Source organism: Mesoplodon mirus, assembly GCF_964341445.2.
Source record: "Mesoplodon mirus genome assembly, chromosome: 19".
Classification (NCBI taxonomy): Eukaryota; Metazoa; Chordata; class Mammalia; order Artiodactyla; family Ziphiidae; genus Mesoplodon; species Mesoplodon mirus.
The window spans coordinates 61,961,256-61,984,090 of NC_138995.1; the positions used below are offsets into that span (position 1 = coordinate 61,961,256).

General features: G+C 45.8%; 1 protein-coding gene across 1 annotated transcript; it reads left to right on the forward strand.

Moving 5' to 3' along the window:
• Nucleotides 1-3,206: 3,206 nt before the first annotated feature.
• On the forward strand, nt 3,207-8,770 carry NCR1 (natural cytotoxicity triggering receptor 1; the record flags this gene model as incomplete). The annotated part of the gene is made up of 7 exons (XM_082607527.1): nt 3,207-3,240; nt 3,323-3,409; nt 3,535-3,819; nt 5,912-6,190; nt 6,456-6,503; nt 8,130-8,177; nt 8,305-8,770. The coding sequence occupies 7 exons, from the start codon at nt 3,207-3,209 to the stop codon at nt 8,490-8,492; spliced, it is 969 nt and encodes a 322-aa protein (XP_082463653.1). The 3' UTR covers nt 8,493-8,770.
• Nucleotides 8,771-22,835: the final 14,065 nt, after the last annotated feature.

Here is a 22,835-nt window from a genome sequence, read left to right on the forward strand (position 1 = left end):
GACCCATATAAATATAGTCAACTCATTTTTCACAAAGGAACAAGAGCAATACAGTGGAGCAAAGATACTCTCTTCAACAAATGGTGCTGGAACAACCGGACATCCACATGCAAAAAAATGAATCTAGACACAGACCTTACACCCTTCACACAAGTGAACTCAAAATGGATCACAGACCTAAATGTAAAACGAAAACTACAAAACTCTTAGAAAAAAACATAGACGATCTTGGGTTTTGTGATGCCTTTTTAGACACAACACCAAAGACATGATCCATGAGAGGAAAAATCGATAAGCTGGGATTGATTAAAATTTAAAAATTCTACTCTGTGATAGACAGTATCAAGAGAAATGAAAAGCCACAGACTGGAAGAAAACATCTGTGAAAGAATGAAATTCGACCCTTTTTTACACCACACATAAAAGTTAACTTAAAATGGATTAAAGACTTAAACATAGGGACTTCCCTGGTTGCGCAGTGGTTAAGAATCCTCCTGCCAATGCAGGGTACACAGATTCAAGCCCTGGTCGGGGAAGACCCCACATGCCGCGGAGCAACTAAGCCCGTGGGCCACAACTACTGAGCCTGCATGCCACAACTACTGAAGTCCGTGTACCTAGAGCCCATGCTCAACAAGAGAAGCCACTGCAACGAGAAGCCTGCGCACCACAATGAAGAGTAGCCCCCGCTCGCCGCAACTAGAGAAACCCCGCATGCAGTAATGAAGACCCAACGCAGCCAAAGTATATATATATAAACAAATTAATTTTTTTTAAAAAAGACTTAAACATAAAACCCCAAACACTAACACTCCCAGTAGAAAACATAAGAAAAAATGTACCTCAACACTGACCTTGTCAATAAATTTTTGGGCTATGACAGCAAAAGCACAGGCAACAAAAGCAAAAATAAACACGTGGGACAACATCAAACCAAAAAGATTCTGCACAGCAAAGGAACCCATCCACAGTGGGACACCACCAGCCCCAGGATCCCTGGGGTCCCACAAGAAGCCACCCTGGGACCTGGGCCTGCCCACCAGTGGGTAAACAGCCACCACACGAGGCAGGGCCTGACAGTCAAACAGGCGAGGGTCCACACTACCTACCAGTGCACCACAGATACAGGGAAGGCGACACACAGATGGCCAACAGGCACGTGAAAAGATGCTCATCTCCAATTATCAGAGAGATGCAAATCAAAACAACACTGAGATACCCCCTCACACCCGTCAGAATGGCCACCATCAAAAAGTCTACAAATAATAAATGCTGGAGAGGGTGGGGAGAAAAGGTAACCCTCCTACACTATTGTGGGAATGTAAATTGGTGTAGGCACTATGGAGAACAGCATGGAGGATCCTCAAAAAATTAAAAATAAAACTACCATAGGATCCAGCAATTCCACACCCGGGTATACATCCGGAACCAATGAAAGCACTAATTCAAAAAGATACATGCATCCTAATGTTCACAGCAGCAATAGTCAGGACACAGAAGCAACCCAAGTGTCCATCAACAGACAACTGGATTAAGATGTGATATATGTGATACACACACACACACACACACACACACACACAGTGGAATATTACTCAGCCATAAAATAGAATGAAATTCTACCATTGGCAGCAACATAGATGAACCTAGAGAATATTATGCTTAGTGAAATAAGTCAGACAGAGAAAGACAAGTACTATATGATATCACTTATATGTAGACTCTAAAAAATAATACAAATGAATGCATATGCAAAACAGAAACATACTCACAGATATAGAAAACAAACTTGTGGTTACCAAACGGGAGAGGGAAGGGGGTGCGGACAAATAAAGAGTATGGGATTAAGAGCTACAAACTAATATGTATAAAATAGATAAGCAACAAGAATATACTATATAGCACAGGGAACTACAGCCATTATCTTGTAATAATTTATAATGGAGGATAATCTGCAAAAATAATGAATCACTGTGCTGTTCACCTGGAACAAATCCAATACTGTTGATCAACTATACTTCAGTTAAGTAATTAATTAATTTAAAATTATTTAGACCCTTAAAAAAAGAACAATGGACACATTTTGCATTTTAAATATATTAAGTACTTAATATATTAATATTATATTACTTAATATTTTAATATTAATACTTAATATTTTAATATTTAAGTACTTAATATTTTAAAGTACCTAATATTTTAATATTTAATTTCTGCTTTATAACAGACTAAAGGAATGTCATTATGTAACAAATAAAATATATTTTTGCTTAAAAATATTATTTATTGGGCTTCCCTGGTGGCACAGTGGTTGAGAGTCCGCCTGCCGATGCAGGGGACACGGGTTCGTGCCCCGGTCCGGGAAGATCCCACATGCCGCGGAGCGGCTAGGCCCGTGAGCCGTGGCCACTGAGCCTGCGTGTCTGGAGCCTGTGCTCCGCAACGGGAGAGGCCACAACAGTGAGAGGCCCGCGTACCACAAAAAAAAAAAAATATATATATATATTATTTATTGAAACATTGTAACAAATCTTTGAAGAAAGCAGTATTATCATTCCATTCTGATGAAGTCAGTTAACATCCAAGCATATGAATGTACACAGGGGAGCCAAAGTTAAACACCTATGTTTTTTTTTTTTTTTTGCGGTACGCCGGCCTCTCACTGTTGTGGCCTCTCCCGTTGCGGAGCACGGGCTCCGGACACGCAGGCTCAGCGGCCACGGCTCACGAGCCCAGCCGCTCCGTGGCATGTGGGATCTTCCCGGACCGGGGCACGAACCCGTGTCCCCTGCATCGGCAGGCGGACTCTCACCCACTGCACCACCAGGGAAGCCCAAACCTCTATTTTTTCAATGATCCTAAGGCTTTTGCTCTGCACACTACCCTATGCCTTCCTTGGGCATAATGTCCATATTTCAAAATTTAGAAGTTGACCCAGAAATGAGTTTCAGTTCAGGCAGACAACTATCAGAGGTTCTGGTTAGAAACCACAGGTATGATCAGATGTGTCATGGGGACCATTTCCTTTCCTTATACCCGATGGCCAGAGGTGGGGGGAGATCTTTGAATTTTCTCATAAAAAAGTCAGTGTGAAAGTCCCGTGGTGATTGGCGCTGGGCTTCACTCACCACATCCTGCGCCTCTCCCTGGGCTGCAGGACTCAGTCTCCCCCCAGCTCTCCGTATGAGCCAGGCAGGATCTGAGCTATGCCTTCTACACTTGTGGCCCTTCTCTTTCTTGGTGAGTTCTTGCGTGAAAGAGAGACGGAATTCAGGGCTCTAGTGTGGATGGGGCAATGTATCTCATAATTCCTGTTTTCCAGGGCTGTCTCTGAGCCAGAGGACCAGCATCCAGAAGCGTGAGTCCTTCCTTCAAAGCCCCAGAGTCTGGGTTGAGGCTAAGTATCCACCTGAGCACAACTGGAAGAGGGGGCAGGGGCTCTGGCTTGCTAGGAGGGCTTGAGACCAGCAGCTGGGTGGGAAGTAGGGTGGGCAGGGGCTTTATCTGGAACTCCAGCCTCTGATTCCTTTCCAGAGACTCTCTCGAAACCTGTCATCTGGGCCAAACCCAGTTTCATGATTCCAAAAGGAAAACTGGCGATCATCTGGTGCCAAGGAACTCAAGAGGCCGTTGAGTACCAACTGCGCTTTGAGGGAGGCCTTTCTGCCTTTGAGAGACTGAAGTCACCTGGGACGGTGACCAGAGTAAAGTTCCCCATCCCGTCCATGACCTCACAGACTGCAGGGCAGTACAGGTGCTTCTATCGAAGTGGGGAGCTCTGGTCAGAGCCCAGTGACCCTCTGGATCTGGTGGTAACAGGTAACTGTCCCACTGCATAGCTGTAGAGTCAACTCCTCAGTCTGACTCCTGGGCAGGGTCATCACTTATTCATCTCCTTTACTCTCTTCCAAGCCTCACTCAGATACTAGTTTTTGTCTTGAGGGTAATGTAGAGGGTTGATTATTTCCTACAGGGATTATCTTTAGAGAACTGTCTCTATGTCCTAGAAGCAGATTTGTCTCAGGTTCTTCAGAAAAGAGGCTCTGAGATGGATATTTGTACACAGAGGGGGTTACTGTGGAGTGGCCTCAAACACCACACCTGTGATGAGTGAGGGGGACAGGCTGGGCAGAAGGGGAAGTTGGACTGTGATGCAGCTTCAGCTGAGACCTCGGCCGAGCAAATGTGGGACTCTGGACCTGGATGGCTTTTCAGAATAGTCTTGAAATGAGGCTGGAAGCTCTGTACCCCCCACTGTATCAAACAGTAATTGGCTGAGAACCACTCTTAGGGAGACTGCAGACAAATACCCTTGCTTTTGTGGTTCTTGTATTCTAGCAGAAGAGAGACCATGAGTCAAAGTCAGGAAATTCAAATCAATTATATAGCATGTGAGGGCAAAATGGTGGTATGGAAAAAAGACAAAGTAAATGGGGTTCAGGTGACTGGCAGGCCAGGTAATCTTGGGTCAGATGGTTCCCTCCAGTTGAGGGATATGGTTCTCAAACTTAAGTAGATATCAGAATCACCTGTAGGGCTTGTAGAAGCACAGATGACTTCAGTAAGCCCATGTTCATGGAAGCATTATTCATAATAGCCAAAAGGTAGAAACATCCTTTGCCTATCAGTGAATGAATGGATGAAGAAAATGTGGTCCATCCATACAACTGAATATTACTCAGTCTTAAAAAGGAAGGAAATTCTAACACACGATACAATATGGATGAACTTGAGGGCGTTATATTGAGTGAAATAAGCCAGTCATCAAAGGATCAATAAGTGTACATTTCCCTTTACATGGGGTACTTAAAATACTCAAATTCGGAGGCAGAAAGTAGAATGGTGGTTGCCAGGGGCTGGGGGAAGGGGGAATGAAGAGTTAGTGTTTAATGTGCACAGACTTTCAGTTATGCAAGGTGAAAAACATTCCGGAGACTAATGGTGATAATGGTTGTACAACGACGTGGATGTACTTAATACCACAGCACTGTACAATTAAAAATACTTAAGATGGTAGATTTATGTATATCTTACTACGACTAAAAGTGATAATAATGTTTTAAAACACAGATGGCTGCTCTTCTCCTAAGTTTCTGATGCAGTAGGTCTGGGGTAGAGCCTGGCAATTTGCATTTCTAACAAGGCTCCCGACGATGCTGATGTAGCTGGTCCCAAGGACCAAACGCTGAGGACCAATGATGTAGGGCAATTCCCAGAGATTCATCTTTTTTTAAATTAATTTTTATTGTAGTATAGTTGCTTTATAATGTTGTGTTAGTTTCTGCTGTACAGCAAAGTGAATCAGCTATACGTATACATATATCCCCTCTTTTTTGGATTTCCTTCCCATTTAGGTCACCACAGAGCATTGAGTAGAGTCCCCTGTGCTCTACAGTAGGTTCTCATTAGTTCTCTATTTTATACATAGTATTCAGTAGTGTATATATGTCAATCCCCCTCTCCCAATTCATCCCGGCCACCTTGGTATCCATACATTTGCTCTCTACATCTGTGCCTCTATTTCTGCTTTGCAAGTAAGTTCATCTGTATCACTAGAAAGAGATTTATCTTAACACTCCTGGAAGCTAGGGGAGCAAATGTCTCACTCGTGAAGGGAGAGATCGGGGAGGGTATGTCCATGACCGAGACAAATCTAGGAGACAGAAGAAGAGACCAAGATTCTGGGGAGTGATATCCCGGTCCTAAGGAGAAGAGGGATGGGGCATATAGGAAGCAGGATACAGATGCTCTTTCCCGGGACTTCCCTGGCGGTCCAGTGGTTAAGACTCCGCACTTCCAATGCAGGGGGTGTGGGTTCAATCCCTGGTTGGGGAACTAAGATCCCACATGCCCCCTGGCCAAAAAAAAAAAAAAATTATGTTCTTTACCTACCAGCCACCTTCTCTCGCAGGACTGTATGACACACCCACCCTCTCAGTTCAACCCAGACCTGAGGTGACCTCAGGAGAGAAAGTGACCTTCCTTTGCCGCCTAGAAACAGCAACAAGCACCTTCTTTCTGCTCAAGGAGGGAAGATCCAGCCGCCCACAGCACAGATATGGGAATATGCAGGCGGAGTTCCCCATGGGCCCTGTGAGCACAGCTCACAGAGGCACGTACAGATGTTTTGGCTCCTATAACAAACATGCATGGTCTTTCCCCAGTGAGCCCGTGAAGCTCCTGGTCAAAGGTGAGGACACCCCCCAATTTTACCCCATGTCCTTTCTGGATCCCTAACTGACCCCCAAACAATGATGAGAGAGGCAGCAAAGAGGCAGGTGGGAAGACGCACAGAGGGTACTTTTCACCAATGCCCTCATCCACGTTGATTTCCCAGAGGCCCAGTTGATAGCGCATGAGGAATATCGCCAGAGAGATGGCGGGCGGGGGGTGGAGTGCAGAGAATAAGTGGGAAGACCAGATCCCTTGATTTTTCTCCTTGTCTCCATTGCCAGGAGATGCCGGGGACACCACCTTTGCGCCCACAGAGCACACCTCTTCTGGTGAGTAACACGTACTTCTAAACTTGGGGAAGGACTCAGAGCCTCCCAGTGACACTAAAAACCTGGCATTCGTTCAAAATATCCCTTGAGTGTACAGCGTATGCCGTGAACTACAGTTCTATCAGTCAACCAAAGATCCTTGCTTGTGTGGCACTCGTATTCTAGCGGGAGAAGGCAGGCCATGAGTCAAAGTCAGGATACATCAACCAATGACATAGCACACAAGGAGGAAACGACGGTGCGGAAAAAGACAACGTAGAACGCACGGCATTAAGGCGTGGGGAAGAGGGCAGGTAGCGGCACTTAGCAGAGCCGTCCACACTGGCCTCACAGAGAAGGAGGCTCCAAGCAAACAGCTGAGGGACTTCCCTGGCGGTCCAGTGGTTAAGACTTCGCCTTCCAATGCAGGGATGCGGGTGTGATCCCTGGCCGGGGAGCTAAGATCCCACCTGCCTCGTGGCCAAAAAACCAAAACATAAAACAGAAGCAATATTGTAACAAATTCAATAATGACTTTAAAAAAAAAAAAAAGGGCTTCCCTGGTGGCGCAGTGGTTGAGAGTCCGCCTGCCGATGCAAGGGACATGGGTTCGTGCCCCGGTCCGGGAGGATCCCACATGCCGCGGAGCGGCTGGGCCCATGAGCCATCGCCGCTGAGCCTGTGCGTCCGGAGCCTGTGCTCCGCAATGCGAGAGGCCACAACAGTGAGAGGCCTGTGTACTGGGGTGGGGGGAAGAGCTGAAAGAGTTGAGGGCATTAGTCCTTAGGCCTACGCCCTAAGGCAGAAAGATGGGCAGGGTGATAAAAGAACAGCCAGGAGCCCAGTGGACAGGAAATGATGTCAGAGGGGGGATGGCAGGGGTGTGGTGGGCTGGGGCAGCTCATTTAGGACCTTGAAGAAGTTTGGTTAAGACTGAATGACGTACAGTGGAGGATCCCTGGACTGAATGTCATTATCATGACACAGTGTGAGTGTGCTTCGTGGTTGGAAATTGCAGTCATTGCTGCTTTTGTTGTGGTCATCCATTTGCAATGCTTGGTGTCGGTTTATTTATCTCTTGTAAAAATAAAATACAGTGTGTGTGTGCGTGCGTGTGAAAAAAAGAATGCCGTATATATAGAATCATAAAAAAAAAAGACTGAATGACGTGACTAGTGGGACGAAGAAGAAAGGATGGCGATTGACTTAATGAGGAAACAGAGGCTCACACAGAAGATATGCCTGGAGACACACGCTTATTAGTCCTAGAGCTGAATTCTTCCTCTGGTTTGTCTGTCTTCTGTTTTCTTTTGTTTGGTTTTTAATTAATTTTTATCGGACCATAGTTGCCTTACAATGTTGCGTTAGCTTCTACTGCACAGCAAAATGAATCAGCCGTACATAGACATATGTCCCCTCCACTGAGGACACTACAGTGCATTAAGTAGAGCTCCCTGTGCTATACAGTATGTCTTTTCCCTCTTCCACTCCACCTGCCAGATGAAGCCACTGGGACCTGGAGTGCGAGGGGTGGACCTAGAAAAGCTATAGAACGTCAGGGAGTATATCCAAGGGTAGGAGAGCCTGGGATGGAAGAGGCCACATCATCTCTTTTCCTCACGTCTCCTCTTTCCTTATCCTCTGCAGACCACTGGGACGCCTACATGTTAACCACAGAGACCCAATTCCAGGAAGGTAAGCCAGCAGCGGGGGCTGTAGGCACTAAAGGACATAAGATCGGGAAAGGAGAGAGGAAGAGAGATGGGGTGAAGTGGTCTTGGTAGGTTCCTGTGAGCGATCACTCTTGTTCTTCTGACCCCAGATCCTGTCCTCCGGGATCACAATGCCCAGAATCTCCTTCGGATCGGCCTAGTTTTCCTGGTCCTGGTGGCCCTCGTGTGGCTCCTGGTTAAAGACTGGCTTCACAGGAAGAAGCCTCAAGAGAGAGCCAGCAGGGCTTCAAGTCAGGACTGCAGAAGGTTCAGAGCACAAGGAGCCCTGGAGAAATGACCAAGAGATGCAGTGGCCACAGGTAAAGCTGCAAGCTGACCCTGACCTTGGGCTGTGGGAGCTCCGAGTTGAGCCCATGGAGGAGAGAGTCATCGCGGAAAACTACGGGAGAACGGCATGGAGTTTGGCAGAGGGTTGGGGATGAAAGCGCTAAATTTCTTCTGTAGGCAAAACCCATTGTCTCTTCTAGGTTCTAAGTACTGTTGCACTTGCTTCCTGCGAACCAAATTTTTAAGCACTCTGGTCTTTCCTGAAAACATCTTTAACGGCATGGCCGTGGGAATATCTCCTCCCTACTTTTGTCTTTATCCCTCTTTCTTCTTTGCTGTCTCCTGCACACGTCATCCAAAATATTTAACCACCAGTACAGAATAGGTACACTTATCAAACGGAACAAGAGCTGGAGAGGCAACAACCAGTCAATGGAGATGCAGGCTTATAAACAAACAGCACATTGATACCAATGTGTCCTGGCTGGATGGCAGCCATGCCCCAATTCCCTCTATCCTATGCCCTTGCAGGATTTCTTCTTCTCCACTTCTTTATCCATACCTTGCCTTGTACTTTGGGTCTTCTAGTAGATATCATCTCCTCCAAGATGATTTCCCAAATCCTCCAGCTTGACTTAAGATACTACTTTCATAGTCCCAAAGCACCTGTAATTCTCTACAACAGCATTTGAATCCTAATACTGCCTACGTATCCATTGTCCTGTATCGACTGTGAACTCATGGGAATTAAATTGATGTCAGGTGTAATGGCTGTGTTCGTAGTTCACTACTCAGAGAGTTCTCAGGAAATATGTGTTGAGCAAATGGCTATATAAATGGGGTCAGAGTGCCACTTGGAACTTGAGACTCCTGAGTATGGTCCTTGAAATGTTGTCTGGGCATCACAAATGCTCTCCTTTTGAGAGTTTCTACTTGGTCAACCCATTAATATACCCATTATGTGGGTCCCTGCCTCCTCTCAATATTGTGACACCTTACACAGGTCAAATTCATTCTTAAATCTGCATTTTCTGTTAAATATCAGCGAATATTAATTCCAACTTCAAAGGGATAACATGAAGATTTGGAGATCAAGAATATCCAGAGGGCTTCCCTGGTGGCGCAGTGGTTGAGGGTCCGCCTGCCGATGCAGGGGACACGGGTTCGTGCCCCGGTCCGGGAAGATCCCACATGCCGCGGAGCGGCTGGGCCCGTGAGCCATGGCCGCTGAGCCTGTGCGTCCGGAGCCTGTGCTCCGCAACGGGAGAGGCCACAGCAGTGAGAGGCCGGCGTACCGCAAAAAAAAAAAAAAAAAAAAAAGAATATCCAGAAACCAGCATAAGCTCTGACATGTATAAGTTACTCAGTGCATGGTAACCATTATTATTCCTGATACTAAGGGCAATTAAAACTCATACCAGGGCTTCCCTGGTGGCGCAGTGGTTGAGAATCTGCCTGCTAATGCAGGGGACACGGGTTCGAGCCCTGGTCTGGGAGGATCCCACATGCCGCAGAGCAACTAAGCCTGTGAGCCACAACTACTGAGCCTGCGCGTCTGGAGCCTGTGCTCCGCAACAAGAGAGGCCGCAATAGTGAGAGGCCCGCGCACTGCGATGAAGAGTGGCCCCCACTTGCCACAACTAGAGAAAGCCCTCGCACAGAAACGAAGACCCAACACAGCCCTAAATAAATAAATAAATAAATTTTAAAACACCTACTTTAAAAAAAAAAAAAACTCATACCAATTATTACCTCATTACTAGTGGCCCCAATACAGAATTTTCTTCTTTCTGGTCTTCATCTACCAGGTGTTCTAAGGTCCAAGACTTTCTAGTTAATACCCATTTATAGTCTTCTTCATCTCAAGATGAGATGGACTTGTTTGGGGTGGGTTCAGGACATGCCAAACTTTCCATATTCTAGTTTATGGCAAGAAACCTAGAGTCTCAAGGAAAAAAATGGGTCAGGCAGAAGTATTTTAGGGGTCAAGATATAAAGGCAGGGCTTGACCTCGGCGAAGGAGCCTCCTAAAGGGGATGGAGGGGTCTTTACCACCATGGCCCTACTGTTGTCCTTAGCAGTCCAAGTTAAAATCTTCCAAAACTGGTCACTGGGTCAATGCCAGATGGTTAAGTATTGCAATGCTCTTTCTGAAATACTGAACGTGGCTTGTATTTCAGACCGCAAAATGAAGCATGGGGAGAAAGAAAGGAAGGAGAAAGGAGGGGAGGGGAGGAGGGTGGGGGTAAAGTACTGGCCGATTGTTTGTGATGACGATTTACTGGAAACTCTCTGCACCTACATGCAAGGGAGGTGGAGGATGTAGCCTTTATTCCAAATAGCTCTGTGGCAAGCTGAATATTGGTACTTCCATTACCAATGAAGTGAAAGGTAATAGAGCTGTAATAAGCAATTCCAGTCCTTGTTATAAGAGCCTACTATGTGTCAGGCACTGGTGAGAGGACAACACACCAAGGCAAACACTGTCCCCACCATAACAGGATTTATTGTCCAGGAGTAGAGATCTTAAAGAAGTGAGAAAATAAATGTCTCGTGAGAGAGGAACTAGAGGATGCCCTTGGAGCCCCTTCCTGTGAAAGATTCCATTATATAGAGACATTAAGGGGGATACAGGGGTGAAGAAAGGGGAAGATGGCAGCTGTCTTTACCAATGTATCCAAAGGCTCAGATGTAAGACAGAGGGTGAAAACATTCAGTATAACTAGAGCTCTGATTGTGACAGAAAAGAGTAGCTGTGCATGATGCTGGGCAAATGCAGAAGACAGATCAAGCATGGCCATGGAAGCCACATAAATAAATGCACGTTTTATCCTTAAGGCAAAGGAAGCTCACTAAGCATTTTGATCATGGATGTAATATGATGATTTCTACACTGTATGAAGACCCTTCTGGTTGCAGTGAGAAGAAGGACATATGCAAAGAAAACAAAAGCATGGTAGGTGGGGGGAGACAGAAGAGTTGAGAATGGCTCACCTATTTCTAGTGCTGACACCCAGGACGATATAGGTTCCATAAGTAATACTGGTAACCCAGATGGAGGTCCAGCTGTGAGTGACAGGTACACGTAGGTCCTGAGACTTGGTAACATATTCTCTAGCTCTGTCCTTATTTTTCAAGATTGCCTTGATTATTCTGCATGCTTTGGATTTCAATACTAACTTTCGGGTATCAGTTTTCACAAAATACCCACCTGGATTTCGCATGAGATTGTATCCAAGCTATGGATCAATTTACAGAGAATCATCATCTCTTCAATCTTTCCATCCTTGGAAGTTTCAAACCTTAAGTGTGGTATATTTCACCATTTAACTTCATGTTCAGTAACTTCTCTAAATAATATCTTGTAGTATTCTATGTAGAGAATGTGCGTATCTTTTGTTAGATACCCACCAGAAATACCCACTAGTTACATCACCTCCAGAGAGATCCCTACTTACATGGCTTTTATTTTGTAAGTGGTATCATTCTTTAAATAATTTTATTGCTTCTGTTGGTTGCTGGTAGTATAAAAATAAAATTGATTTTTTATATGGAATGTGTCTTGCAAAGCTCACTTAATCTTAACAGTTTTAGACTATTTAAGACTATTTTTAGATTCAAACATTTTTAGGATTTTTTTCCAAAATTAATTTCTTTTTTTTTTTTTTTTTTTTTTTACTGTCTTATTACCTGGCTAGAACCTCCAGTACATTAATCGATAGGAGTGGTGATAGCAGGTGCCCTTTTCTTAGTACCAATATTATGGGGAATATTTTTAATATCTTACCATTGAGTAAGCTAATTGCTATAATCTTTTGTAGATACTCATTTTCCCAGTTAGAAAATTCCTTTGTATTCTTCTTTTGCTAAGTTTGTTTCCATTCAAAAATAAGAAGGAACATATCCAGTGAGATCAGTTAGGAGGCTCCTACATTATTCCAGGTGAAAGTCGATAACCACTCTGAGAAGGTAGATACCTTTGACGTATTTCAGGCACAGAAGCCATACTTCATTGTATTGTTTAGAAATGATGGGCAGGCAAGTGGCAGGGTCAACAAGAAGTCTGTGTTTGTTATGGTTACCAGAAGGTAAGGGGGAGACGGATGAATTGGGAGACTGGGACTGACACACACAGACTACTGTACATAAAACAGATAACTAATAAGGACCTACTGTACGGCACAGGGAACTCTACTCAGTACTCTCTCATGACCTATACGGGAAAAGAATCTAAAAAGAGTGGATAAATGTATAACAGATTCACTTTGCTGTACACCTGAAACTAACACAACATTGTAAATCAACTGTACTCCAATTAAAAAAAAACTCTGGGGCTTCCCTGGTGGCGCAGTGGTTGAGAGTCCGCCTGCCGATGCAGGGGATATGGGTTCGTGCCCTGGTCCGGGAAGATCCCACGTGCCGTGGAGCGGCTGGGCCCGTGAGCCATGGCCGCTGAGCCTGCGCGTCCGGAGCCTGTGCTCTGCAACGGGAGAGGCCACAGCGGTGAGAGGCCCGCGTACAGCAAAAAAAAAAAAAAAAAAAAAACTCTGAAGTTTGTAAATTGGGCACCTGGGTGGACAAAGGGAATCTTTTTTGCCCTCAACCCCACCCACTGGCGTTGATATTGTAGATGAACCGTGATAGGTGTGGTAAGAAAAGGATACATTTGGGGCGACATCAAGAGACATCAGAGCCTCTGTTGTCGCAAACTGAAGTGTTTTTCTTTTAATTGAAATATAATTGACATAGAACACTGTGTAGGTTTAAGGTATACAATGTGTTGCTTTGATACGTTTACCTACTGTAAAAGGATTGCCACTGTAGCATTAGCTAACACCTCTATCACGTCACATAACTGCCACTTCCTTCTTGTGGTTGGAATAATTGGAATAATTAAGACCTGCTCTCTTACCAAGTTTGATGATGATCATAGGATACTGTTGTCTGTAATCACTATGCTGTGCATTAGGTCTCCAGGACTTATTTGTCTACTAGTTGCAGGCTTGTACCCTTAAACATCAGCTCCCCATTTCCTCCACCCACCAGCCTTTACGCACCACCATTTTGCTCTCTGTTTCTACGAGTTTGGTTTTTTAGGTTCCACATTTAAGTAATATCATACAGTATTTGTCTTTCTCTGACTTATTTCACTTAGCATAATGCCCTCAAGGTCCATTCTTTTTTTTTTTTTTTTTTCGGTACGCAGGCCTCTCACTGCTGTGGCCCCTCCCGCCGCGGAGCACAGGCTCCGGACGCGCAGGCTCAGTGGCCATGGCTCACGGGCCCAACCGCTCCGCGGCATGTGGGATCTTCCCGGACCGGGGCACGAACCCGTGTCCCCTGCATCGGCAGGCGGACTCCCAACCACTGCACCACCAGGGAAGCCCCCATTCTTTTTGTCATAAATGGCAAAATCTCCTTCCTTCTTTCTCATGGCTGAATCATATATATATATATATTTTTTTTTTTTTTTAAGCAGGCACACTCATCACTCCATCACAGCACTGGTCTAACCTGTCTCTCTTTCTCAAGGTGCCCCCACGTTTGGTGATCTGTTTCTGCAGGTTGATGCTCCTGTATCCTGGTCTCATGGGTAGTAGAAAAGGCGAGGTTTGAAGGCTGAGATGGCATCTCCTTCCCCTACCCCAGCCCTGCCTCTCTTCCCCCTGTGTTTACCCCCAAGGTCCTCCATCTTCCCCATTACAACACTAAGACTGGGTCTCCAGTCTGCCCTCCCTGCCTGCTTCCGTCATCCCGTTTCACACACCAGGTGCGCGGCAGGGTCAGGTGGGGAAGGACCAAATTCAACCTCCGTTAACACCTGTGTTCCTGAGGCAAGACATGTTCTTTCTATTTTCACCTTACATTTGCCGAAAGGAGGGAACAATAGCTCTTCTTAGTAATATATGAGCTCATGATGTCATCCTACGGGTTTATTTTTTTAAGATTTTTTTTTTTGGATGTGGACCATTTTTTAAGTCTTTATTGAATTTGTTACACTACTGCTTCTGTTTTATGGTTTGGTTTCTCAGCTGCGAGGCATGTGGGATCTTAGCTCCCAGACCAGGGATCGAACCCGCACCCCCTGCATTGGAAGGCGAAGGCTTAACCCCTGGACCGCCAGGGAAGTCCCCCATCCTAGGCATCTCTCCGTGCTCCACAGTTGTCACACCGCCACCACCGGCACCGCAGTTCCCTAACTCTGAGTTCGGAACAGGAACTAAAGCTCTGGAACATGGATGCGATCATTCCAAGAATGTCCATCCCCTTCTACTCTTCCTGGCCCACGGACGGGGCGACCGGGTGCCCTGAGATACTCCCCACGTGGGCGGTCTTTGCTTTGCCCCTTCACACTTGTTCCTCAACCACCAGACACTGGCTTCTCGCCCCACACTTCCTCAGAAGCTGCTTTTGTCACAAACACTAACGAGCTTCCTGGAACTCTCAGTGGACGCGCCTCAGCCCTTATTTTTTTCTTCTGACACTTGTACACGACCACTTCCTCCTTGAAATAGTCACTTCAATGGCTTTTTCTGACACCTCTCCCTACTCACTTCTGACTGGCCATCCACCACCGAGTTTTCGGGCTCTCCAATGCCAGAGCTTTAAGGTTCTATGGTGGACCCACGTTTCTCTGAACGCAAGCCTGGCTGACTTCATTTAATGCCATGGTTTCAATTTCTCTCTGATACATGCCCAAATCTGTTTCTTTTTTTAATATTTTTAAAATTTTTATTTATTTATTTGTCTTTGGCTGCGTTGGGTCTTTGTTGCTGTGCACGGGTTTTCGCTAGTTGCGGTGAGCGGGGACTACTGTTCGTCGCGATGGGCGGGCTACTCATCGTGGTGGCTTCTCTTGTTGCAGAGCACGGGCTCTAGGCGCCCAGGCTTCAAGAGCTGTGGCTCGTGGGCTCTAGAGCACAGGCTCAGCAGTTGTGGCGCACGGGCTTAGTTGCTCCGCGGCATGTGGGATCTTCTCAGACCAGGGCTTGAACCCGTGTCTCCTGCATTGGCAGGCAGGATCTTAACCACTGTGCCACCAGGGAAGCCCTGTTTCTCTTCTAAATACAGTCACATTGGTGGGTTAGGGCTTCAGCATGTGCATTTGGACACAATCCAGTGCATAGCAGGGACTGTCCTAAGCATTGCTTGGTGTCAGCAGCATCCCTGGCCTCTGCCCACTAGATGCCAGGACCACCCACCCACCCAATGTGTGACAACCAAAAGTCTCTCTGGACAGTGCCAAATGTCTCCTTGAGGACAAAATTAAGAGCCACCCAGATAAGAATCCCTGGCTTGTAAGGACATAAATAGGGTGATGGAAAAAGGTGGGTGTGATGGGGGACGGACATCCATGACATCTGGTGGTCAGCTGGGTGAGGACGTGTTGACCGTGCTGAGAAGGGCGGGCACATCAAATACTGAAATGCCTCAAAAACGCTCACCCAGCAGACAGAAAGAACAGCAGGTGGAGGGCCCAAGGCAGGGAAGTAGCAAGACACCCAGCACGACTGCAACAGAGCCAGCAAGGGGAAACCCGACTGAAAGGTGAGCAAAGAGGTCAGCAGGGCCACATAAAGGACTTCTTGGTTAATCTTTTTCTTTGTAAAATATCTCAGTCTATTTATCTTCTCCAGCTTTGCTTCCTCTCTTCTCACTGACATGGGACCTGCTGCCAGTCCCCTAAAAAGAGGGGTGCCTTACCCTAAGCGGAGTTTGCAGAATTGCCCCAGACTTGGAACCCTGCCTTTTTCCCCAAATTGAGTGGTCAAAGATGGTCGTTATTTTGGGGGCAAGAATCTTGTAAACCAGGGTTTCTCAACCTTGGCACTGTTGACTTTCGGGGCTAGATAATTCTTTGCTGTACGGAGTGTGGGAGGGTGCCGTAGCGTGCACCGCAGAATGTTTAGTAGCATCTCTGGACTCTACCCACCTCCCCGAGTTGTAACAGCCCCAAATGTCTCTTGACGTGGGGGTGAGGAGAGAGAAGAACCACCCCCATTTGAGAACTACTGGGCTGGAGAGAGATCCCGGAGTCTAGCCTGGGTCCCAGAACAGGAGCTGGGCGTGCTCTGAGTGAAAAGTCTGAATGCAACCCAAATGGATTGAGATTTAGGATGGGATATCAGGCAGTGGATCTGCTGGAGACAACAGATCCCAGCCCAGCCCTGACCTAAACGTCCGTGTGAGTTTCACTCACCCGTCATCAACTGTTCCATTGGGTCACTGAGCTCTGATCAGGGTCCTCTGCCTCCATAGAAAGAATGGTATTTCCCCGCTCTATCTGGATCCATCTCTTAGATGTGCGTTGGGTCTGTGCTCTGGACACTGGAGGTTTCTCTCTACCTTAAGTGTGAAGGTTTCCCCACCCCTCGCCCCCGGACCATGATGGAATGTTCCACTTCTGGAGGACCCAGACACTTGGCGATCGCAGATCTCTTGTTCGGAATCCAGGAGTCGGAACTGCTGAAAGAGAAGGTCTGGCAAGTAATCGTGGAGAGAAGGATCAAGCCCCGAGTCTCCCTGGATTCAGCTCTCCTTGCCGTCCTTCTTACTGAGCCTTTTATAGAAGTGACGTTATAACCCCAAATCTGTCTTTCACAACCGCCTCGTGCAAAACAAGAGCGTTACTTGTTTAGCGTTTAGCGTTACCTGAACTCCAGAGGAAGCTGAGGTTCCCATTAGCCAGTCATCAGGCAGCTGTGACTGCCTCTGGTTTACTGGTTTCTGACTTAACCTTGGTTGCCTCTCCTTTAACGCTGATGCTGCACCAAGGGCAAAAATGCCAAGAGAATCCCAGCCCCTGGAAAGCTAAGCAACTCTTCCCCAGTGAGGTGTAACACAGCGGTTTTGACCTCTACTTTAGCAGCTAATCCCGAGTGGACCTTGCATACCTCCGAGGTGCCTCACAACACAGCTCTAAATCAACAGGTAATGGAAACGGCCCAAAGTCCATCAGCAGGAGAATGAGTTTTGCTTGTCTCTACAGCATAATGTGAAAGAATAAACAGAGAGAGTGTGGGACGTCTCTGGCGGTCCAGTGGTTAAGACTTTGCCTTCCATTGCAGGGGGTGTGGGTTCGATCCCTGGTAAGGGAGCTAAGACCCCACATGCCTTGCAGCCAAAAAACCAAAACATAAACAAAAGCAATATTATACCAAATGCAATAAAGACTTTAAAAATGGCCCACACCAAAACAAAAAAAAATCTTAAAAAAAAAAGAGTAAACAGAGTGAACTCAGCAATAAAAAAGAATGAACTACTGAAATACAGGCATACCTTGATTATGCTTTGCAGGTTTTCTTTTTTTTTTTTTTTTTTACAAATTAAAGGTTTGTGGCAACTCGGTCGAGCAGGTCTACCAGTGCCATTTTTACAACAGTATTTGCTCACTTTCTCTGTGTCACATTTTGGTCATATTTGCCTTAATTCAAACTTTTTAATTATTATTATGCTTTAGTCTTATTATTATTATCCGTGATCAGTGATACTTGATGTTACTATTGTAATGATTTGGGGTACCAAAAACTACACCTATGTAAGAGCGAAAATGAGAAATGTTGTGTGTGTTCTGACTGCTAAAAAAACCCACAAGAGGTTAGATAAGTATCCCCCTGGGGGAAGGACTCGCCTTCCCATGCCTGGGTCTCCTGGCTCATACGCACGTCCCGGAAGAGAGCCCTGGTGAGACCAACCCCAAAGCCAAGAGTTCGTCTCCACATCTAGTAATAAGTGTCCCCCACCTTCTCTCTGGGACTCACCAAGGCTCAGCAGGATGGTGAGCACACAAGCCATGATTCTGCAACCATTCAAGCCCTCTGGCCCCAGCAGAGCTGAGCCATGAAGGGACGGAGGCTGGGATGCTGAAGGACACCCTCCTGACACCACAAGGCTGAGGTTTCTAACACCTGCTCTCTCGAAGGAAGAGACACTACCCCCCCAGGTCTTTACTTTACCCAGCTGGGGACCCGTGGCAGGGTGCAATATCCTGAAGACATCACACGCTGTCCATCTGCAGTGGGTTTTCATCCTCGGGGTGACGAGCGTTGTGTGTGCACTGCAGGCTGTTTAGCAGCACCCTTGGCCTCTGCCCACTAGAAGCCAGTAGCACAGCCGGTTGTGACCCAGAAAAATCCAGAATAGTCAAATCCGTAGACAAAGTAGATGAATGGGTACAGGGTTTTCTTTTGGGGTGATGAAAAAGCCCTGGAACTAGATGGTGGTGATGGTGGCACAATGTTGTGAATATACTGAATGCTACTGAATTGTATACTTGAAGACGATGAAAATGCTGTAACATTGATGTGATGTGTATCATGCCATGATTTTTTAAAAGTCTCCAGACATTGCCAGATTGGGGGCAAAATCATGCTCAGTGGAAGACCACTGTCTTATTCCACAGCAATGACTGGGCAGACTGTAGACCTTCTCGATTTCAACACTACTGAAACTGTGGGTGGGGTCATGTTTTGTTGTGGCCGGGGCTGTCCTGTGCATTGCAGGATGTTTAGCAACATCCCTGGTCTCTACCCATTGAATGCCAGGAGCGCCCCCCCTAGTGGTATCAATAAAAATACCTGCAGGGCTTCCCTGGTGGCGCAGTGGTTGAGAGTCCGCCTGCCGATGCAGGGGACACAGGTTCGTGCCCCGGTCCGGGAAGATCCCACACGCCGCGGAGCGGCTGGGCCCGTGAGCCATGGCCGCTGAGCCTGCACGTCCGGAGCCTGTGCTCCGCAACGGGAGAGGCTACAGCAGTGAGAGGCCCGCGTACCGCAAAAAAAAGAAAAAAAAATTCTGCACAAAGTGAGCTATAAGACAAGCCACAGGCTTTACAATCTGAAGAGTTTTGTTTTCAAGTCTTAGTCTGCTTCTTAGAGGCCATGTCACATAGGGGCAGCGAGTCCTCTCCCTGTTCCTTCTTTATAAATAGATAAAATAACATGATCTTTGGGGGGCAGGGGGGAATGAACTGCTGCAGATTGTCAATCAGATGTATTTAAAATTCTGGGAGGGTCTGGCCCAGACACTGTCAATCACAACCTCTCTCGACTATATTTGTATCTTTTGTTTAATATTTATTTATTTATTTTGGTTGTGCTGGGTCTTCATTGCAGCAGGCGAGCTCCTTAGTTGCGGCTCACCCGTTCCTTAGTTGCGGCATGCGGATTTCTTAGTTGCAGGATCTAGTTCCCTGACCAGGGATTGAACCCCAACCCCCCGCATTGGGAGCGCAGTCTTAACTGCTGCACCACCAGGGAAGTCCCTGTATCTTTTTTAAAAAACAGAAATCCTACCCAAGAGCTTTGTACTCAAGGAGAACGCTGAATTTTGACTCCCTCAGCCTCACCTCTAACACCGTGATCACTCCTTCTGACCCATACTCAATTCCTCCATCATCTATTCCTTTGAAATCCTTGCCTAACCATGTCCCACTAAACACTGGTATCCAAAAGCCTGATTTAAGTTAGTATCAGCTGAGTGTCACCCCAAATACCACAGCAGCCTTGAGTGTTTGAGCAGATTTATCTTAATAAGGGCCTGCTAAGGATGGCAATGCAAAACAGAGAATGAAATTGGGTCCTTCCTGGGATCAACGAGCAACTAAGGTAAGCCACACTACCTCCATACTTGAGTTCATAGATCTATGTTAACTCGTGGTCTTTATCTTCTAGTTGATGGGTTGAAAGAACTAATGTGATGTTTAACTCACAAAAAATATGGCACAGAAGGAACAATGTGAAAGGGATATGAAAGGTAAAATGAGACATAGGAAATGGGAGACAATATATAAAGAGATAAAAGCCAAATTTTTCCCAGAGTTCTGAATCCCTAGCATAAAAGAAAATAAAAAATAGGAAATAAAAAGAATATCCATACTTAAACATGTCAGTACTCAAAGACAAATCGAAGAGAACATCTCACAGCCAGAATAAAGGGGTGATTGACTACAGAGAAATGCTACAAAGAAATGCCAATTTGACCAAGAGCAGATATTCCAACAGCAACAACGAAGGCTAAAACCTATGCAATAATATCTTCAAAATGTTGAGGGATAACACCTGTTAGCTTTCAAGTGTATACCAGCTAAATTATTCAAGTTTTTTTTCCCCCCGGCTGCGTTTGGTCTTCGTTGCTGCGCACAGGCTTTCTTTAGTTGCGGCGAGCAGGGGCTACTCTTTGTTGCAGTGTGTGGGCTTCTCACTGCAGTACCTTCTTTTATTGTGGAGCACGGGCTCTAGGTGCATGGGCTTCAGTAGTTGTGGCATGCCAACTCCGTAGTTGTGGCTCACCAGCTGTAGAGCAAAGGCTCAGTAGTTGTGGCACATGGCTTAGCTGCTCCACGGCATCAGGGCTCGAACCCGTGTCCCCTGCATTGGCAGGCGGTCTTAACCACTGTGCCACCAGGGAAGTCCCAAGAATACAGTTTTAAAAATACATTTCATCTCACCTAAAAATGTGAAATCTGGGGTTGTTATAGTTATTAGGTGAAAACTGTCGGGGAGAAAAGTTCACTGAAAACGTTATCCTAAATCCAAAACAAATTGTGTCGTTTAAGCTTTCAACCTAAATCACTAACTATAGGCCACTGTTTCTGTAACTGGGACTTTATGATAATGTCCCCTATCGATAAAGACTCCCGTATCAGTATAAGATTACTTAAGGTAGTCTTATCACCTACCTCTTAAGTTTGGTGGAAAAATTAAGGAAGGAGCAATTACTCACTTTTGTCAGCGCCTAGAAATTAGCACCAAACGGTGACTTTATTTTTTAAAGTTCTGAACTGGCTTTCCAGCCTTTTCTACGAGTTACCAGCAACAGGTATGGATTACATACACACAGAATCACTGAACATTTAAAGAGAAGAGTGATGTGGTCAGATGTATGCTTCTCAGTAACAGGACAGTTCAGAACAGGAATTGGCAAACCATAACACATGGGCCAAATCTGGCCTGTTGCCTGTTTTTGTAAAGTTTCATTGGAATGCAGCCCCGTCCACTCACTTACGTGTTGTCTTTGGCTGTTTCACACTATAATGGCAGAGATAAGTAGTTATGACAGACCATAGAGCCTGCAAAACCCAAAATACTGGGTTAGCCCAAAAAGTTTGTTTGGGTTTTTCCATAACATCTTATGGAAAGACCCACATGAACTTTTTGGCCAACCCAGTATTAGCTAGCTGGCCCTTTACAGAGAAAGCTTACCAACTCCTGGATTAGAATATCATAAAACTGATTAAGAAAACCACAAGCCACACTGATCATGTAGGCTCATCGGGCAACTATTATATTAGGCCACGAAATACCTGCACGAGGGCAGAAAAACAGAAGAAACCCACGTAATCGTCTATGAACGTTGTAATATTTTTTCCTAGACTCAGTAAGCCAAGTATAAAGCTTACCCTAAGTTAGCTGTTGGGCATATTAATAAGTACAGCATCAAACAACGTGCTTTGCTTTTTATTATCCTTGTGAGAGAAAACATTTTAACATCAAGTGGGTATGTGACTTGTGCGGAATTTACCAGAAACCAGAGAGTGAAAAACCAGTGCTCAATTCTACATTTTGATCCAGTAATTAACATTGGACGTTCTGATCTTCATTAATGAGATGTCTTAGAGATATCAGACGGCCCCCTTTGGGGACATGCAAGACAGTTATCTTCCTTCAGGAAAGGAAGTTACAACATAAGGACCTGGTTGGTCTGGCATTATTGCATTCAATCGTCAATTGTGGATTGCTTTCTTTCACATCCTTCAACAGCTTCTGGATTTCCATGGTAGATTTCTCTATCTTCAACCTGAGTGTCTTTAGGGGGCCATTCTTCTGTTTTAAAGCCTCAAGGAGCACCATTATTCCACTCTGCCCCAAGATGTTCTGGCCCAGGTCTAGAGTTTCCAGGCTCTGGTTGCTAATAAGAGCAGAGGCAAGATCCTGGCAACTGAAAGGGCTGATGGAACAGCCCCAGAGCCTGTTGAGAAAGTACAGAAACCCACTCATTTAAGCGAGTTCTTATGGAGAATCTACCATGTTGCCGGGCATACGCTTATTTGCTGAGGACCTAGCAGCCACGAAATGAAAATTATTTTCTTCATGGAGCTTATTTTAGTGACATCAGGACACGCTGTATTGAAGACGGGATAACAGTATCAGAACAAAATAAACAGGATTAGGATGAATAGGACAGAGAAGGATTAAGGAGATTTGTGATGGTCAGTGAATTCCACATTGCAAAGATGATGTGAGGGGGAAAAAGTAAAATACAGAGTGAACCAGTATGATATCTGGGGGAAGGAAGCCAGGGTAGCTGAAACGCCAAGCTAGCAGGAAAGTAGAAAGAGTGGCTCCTAACTATT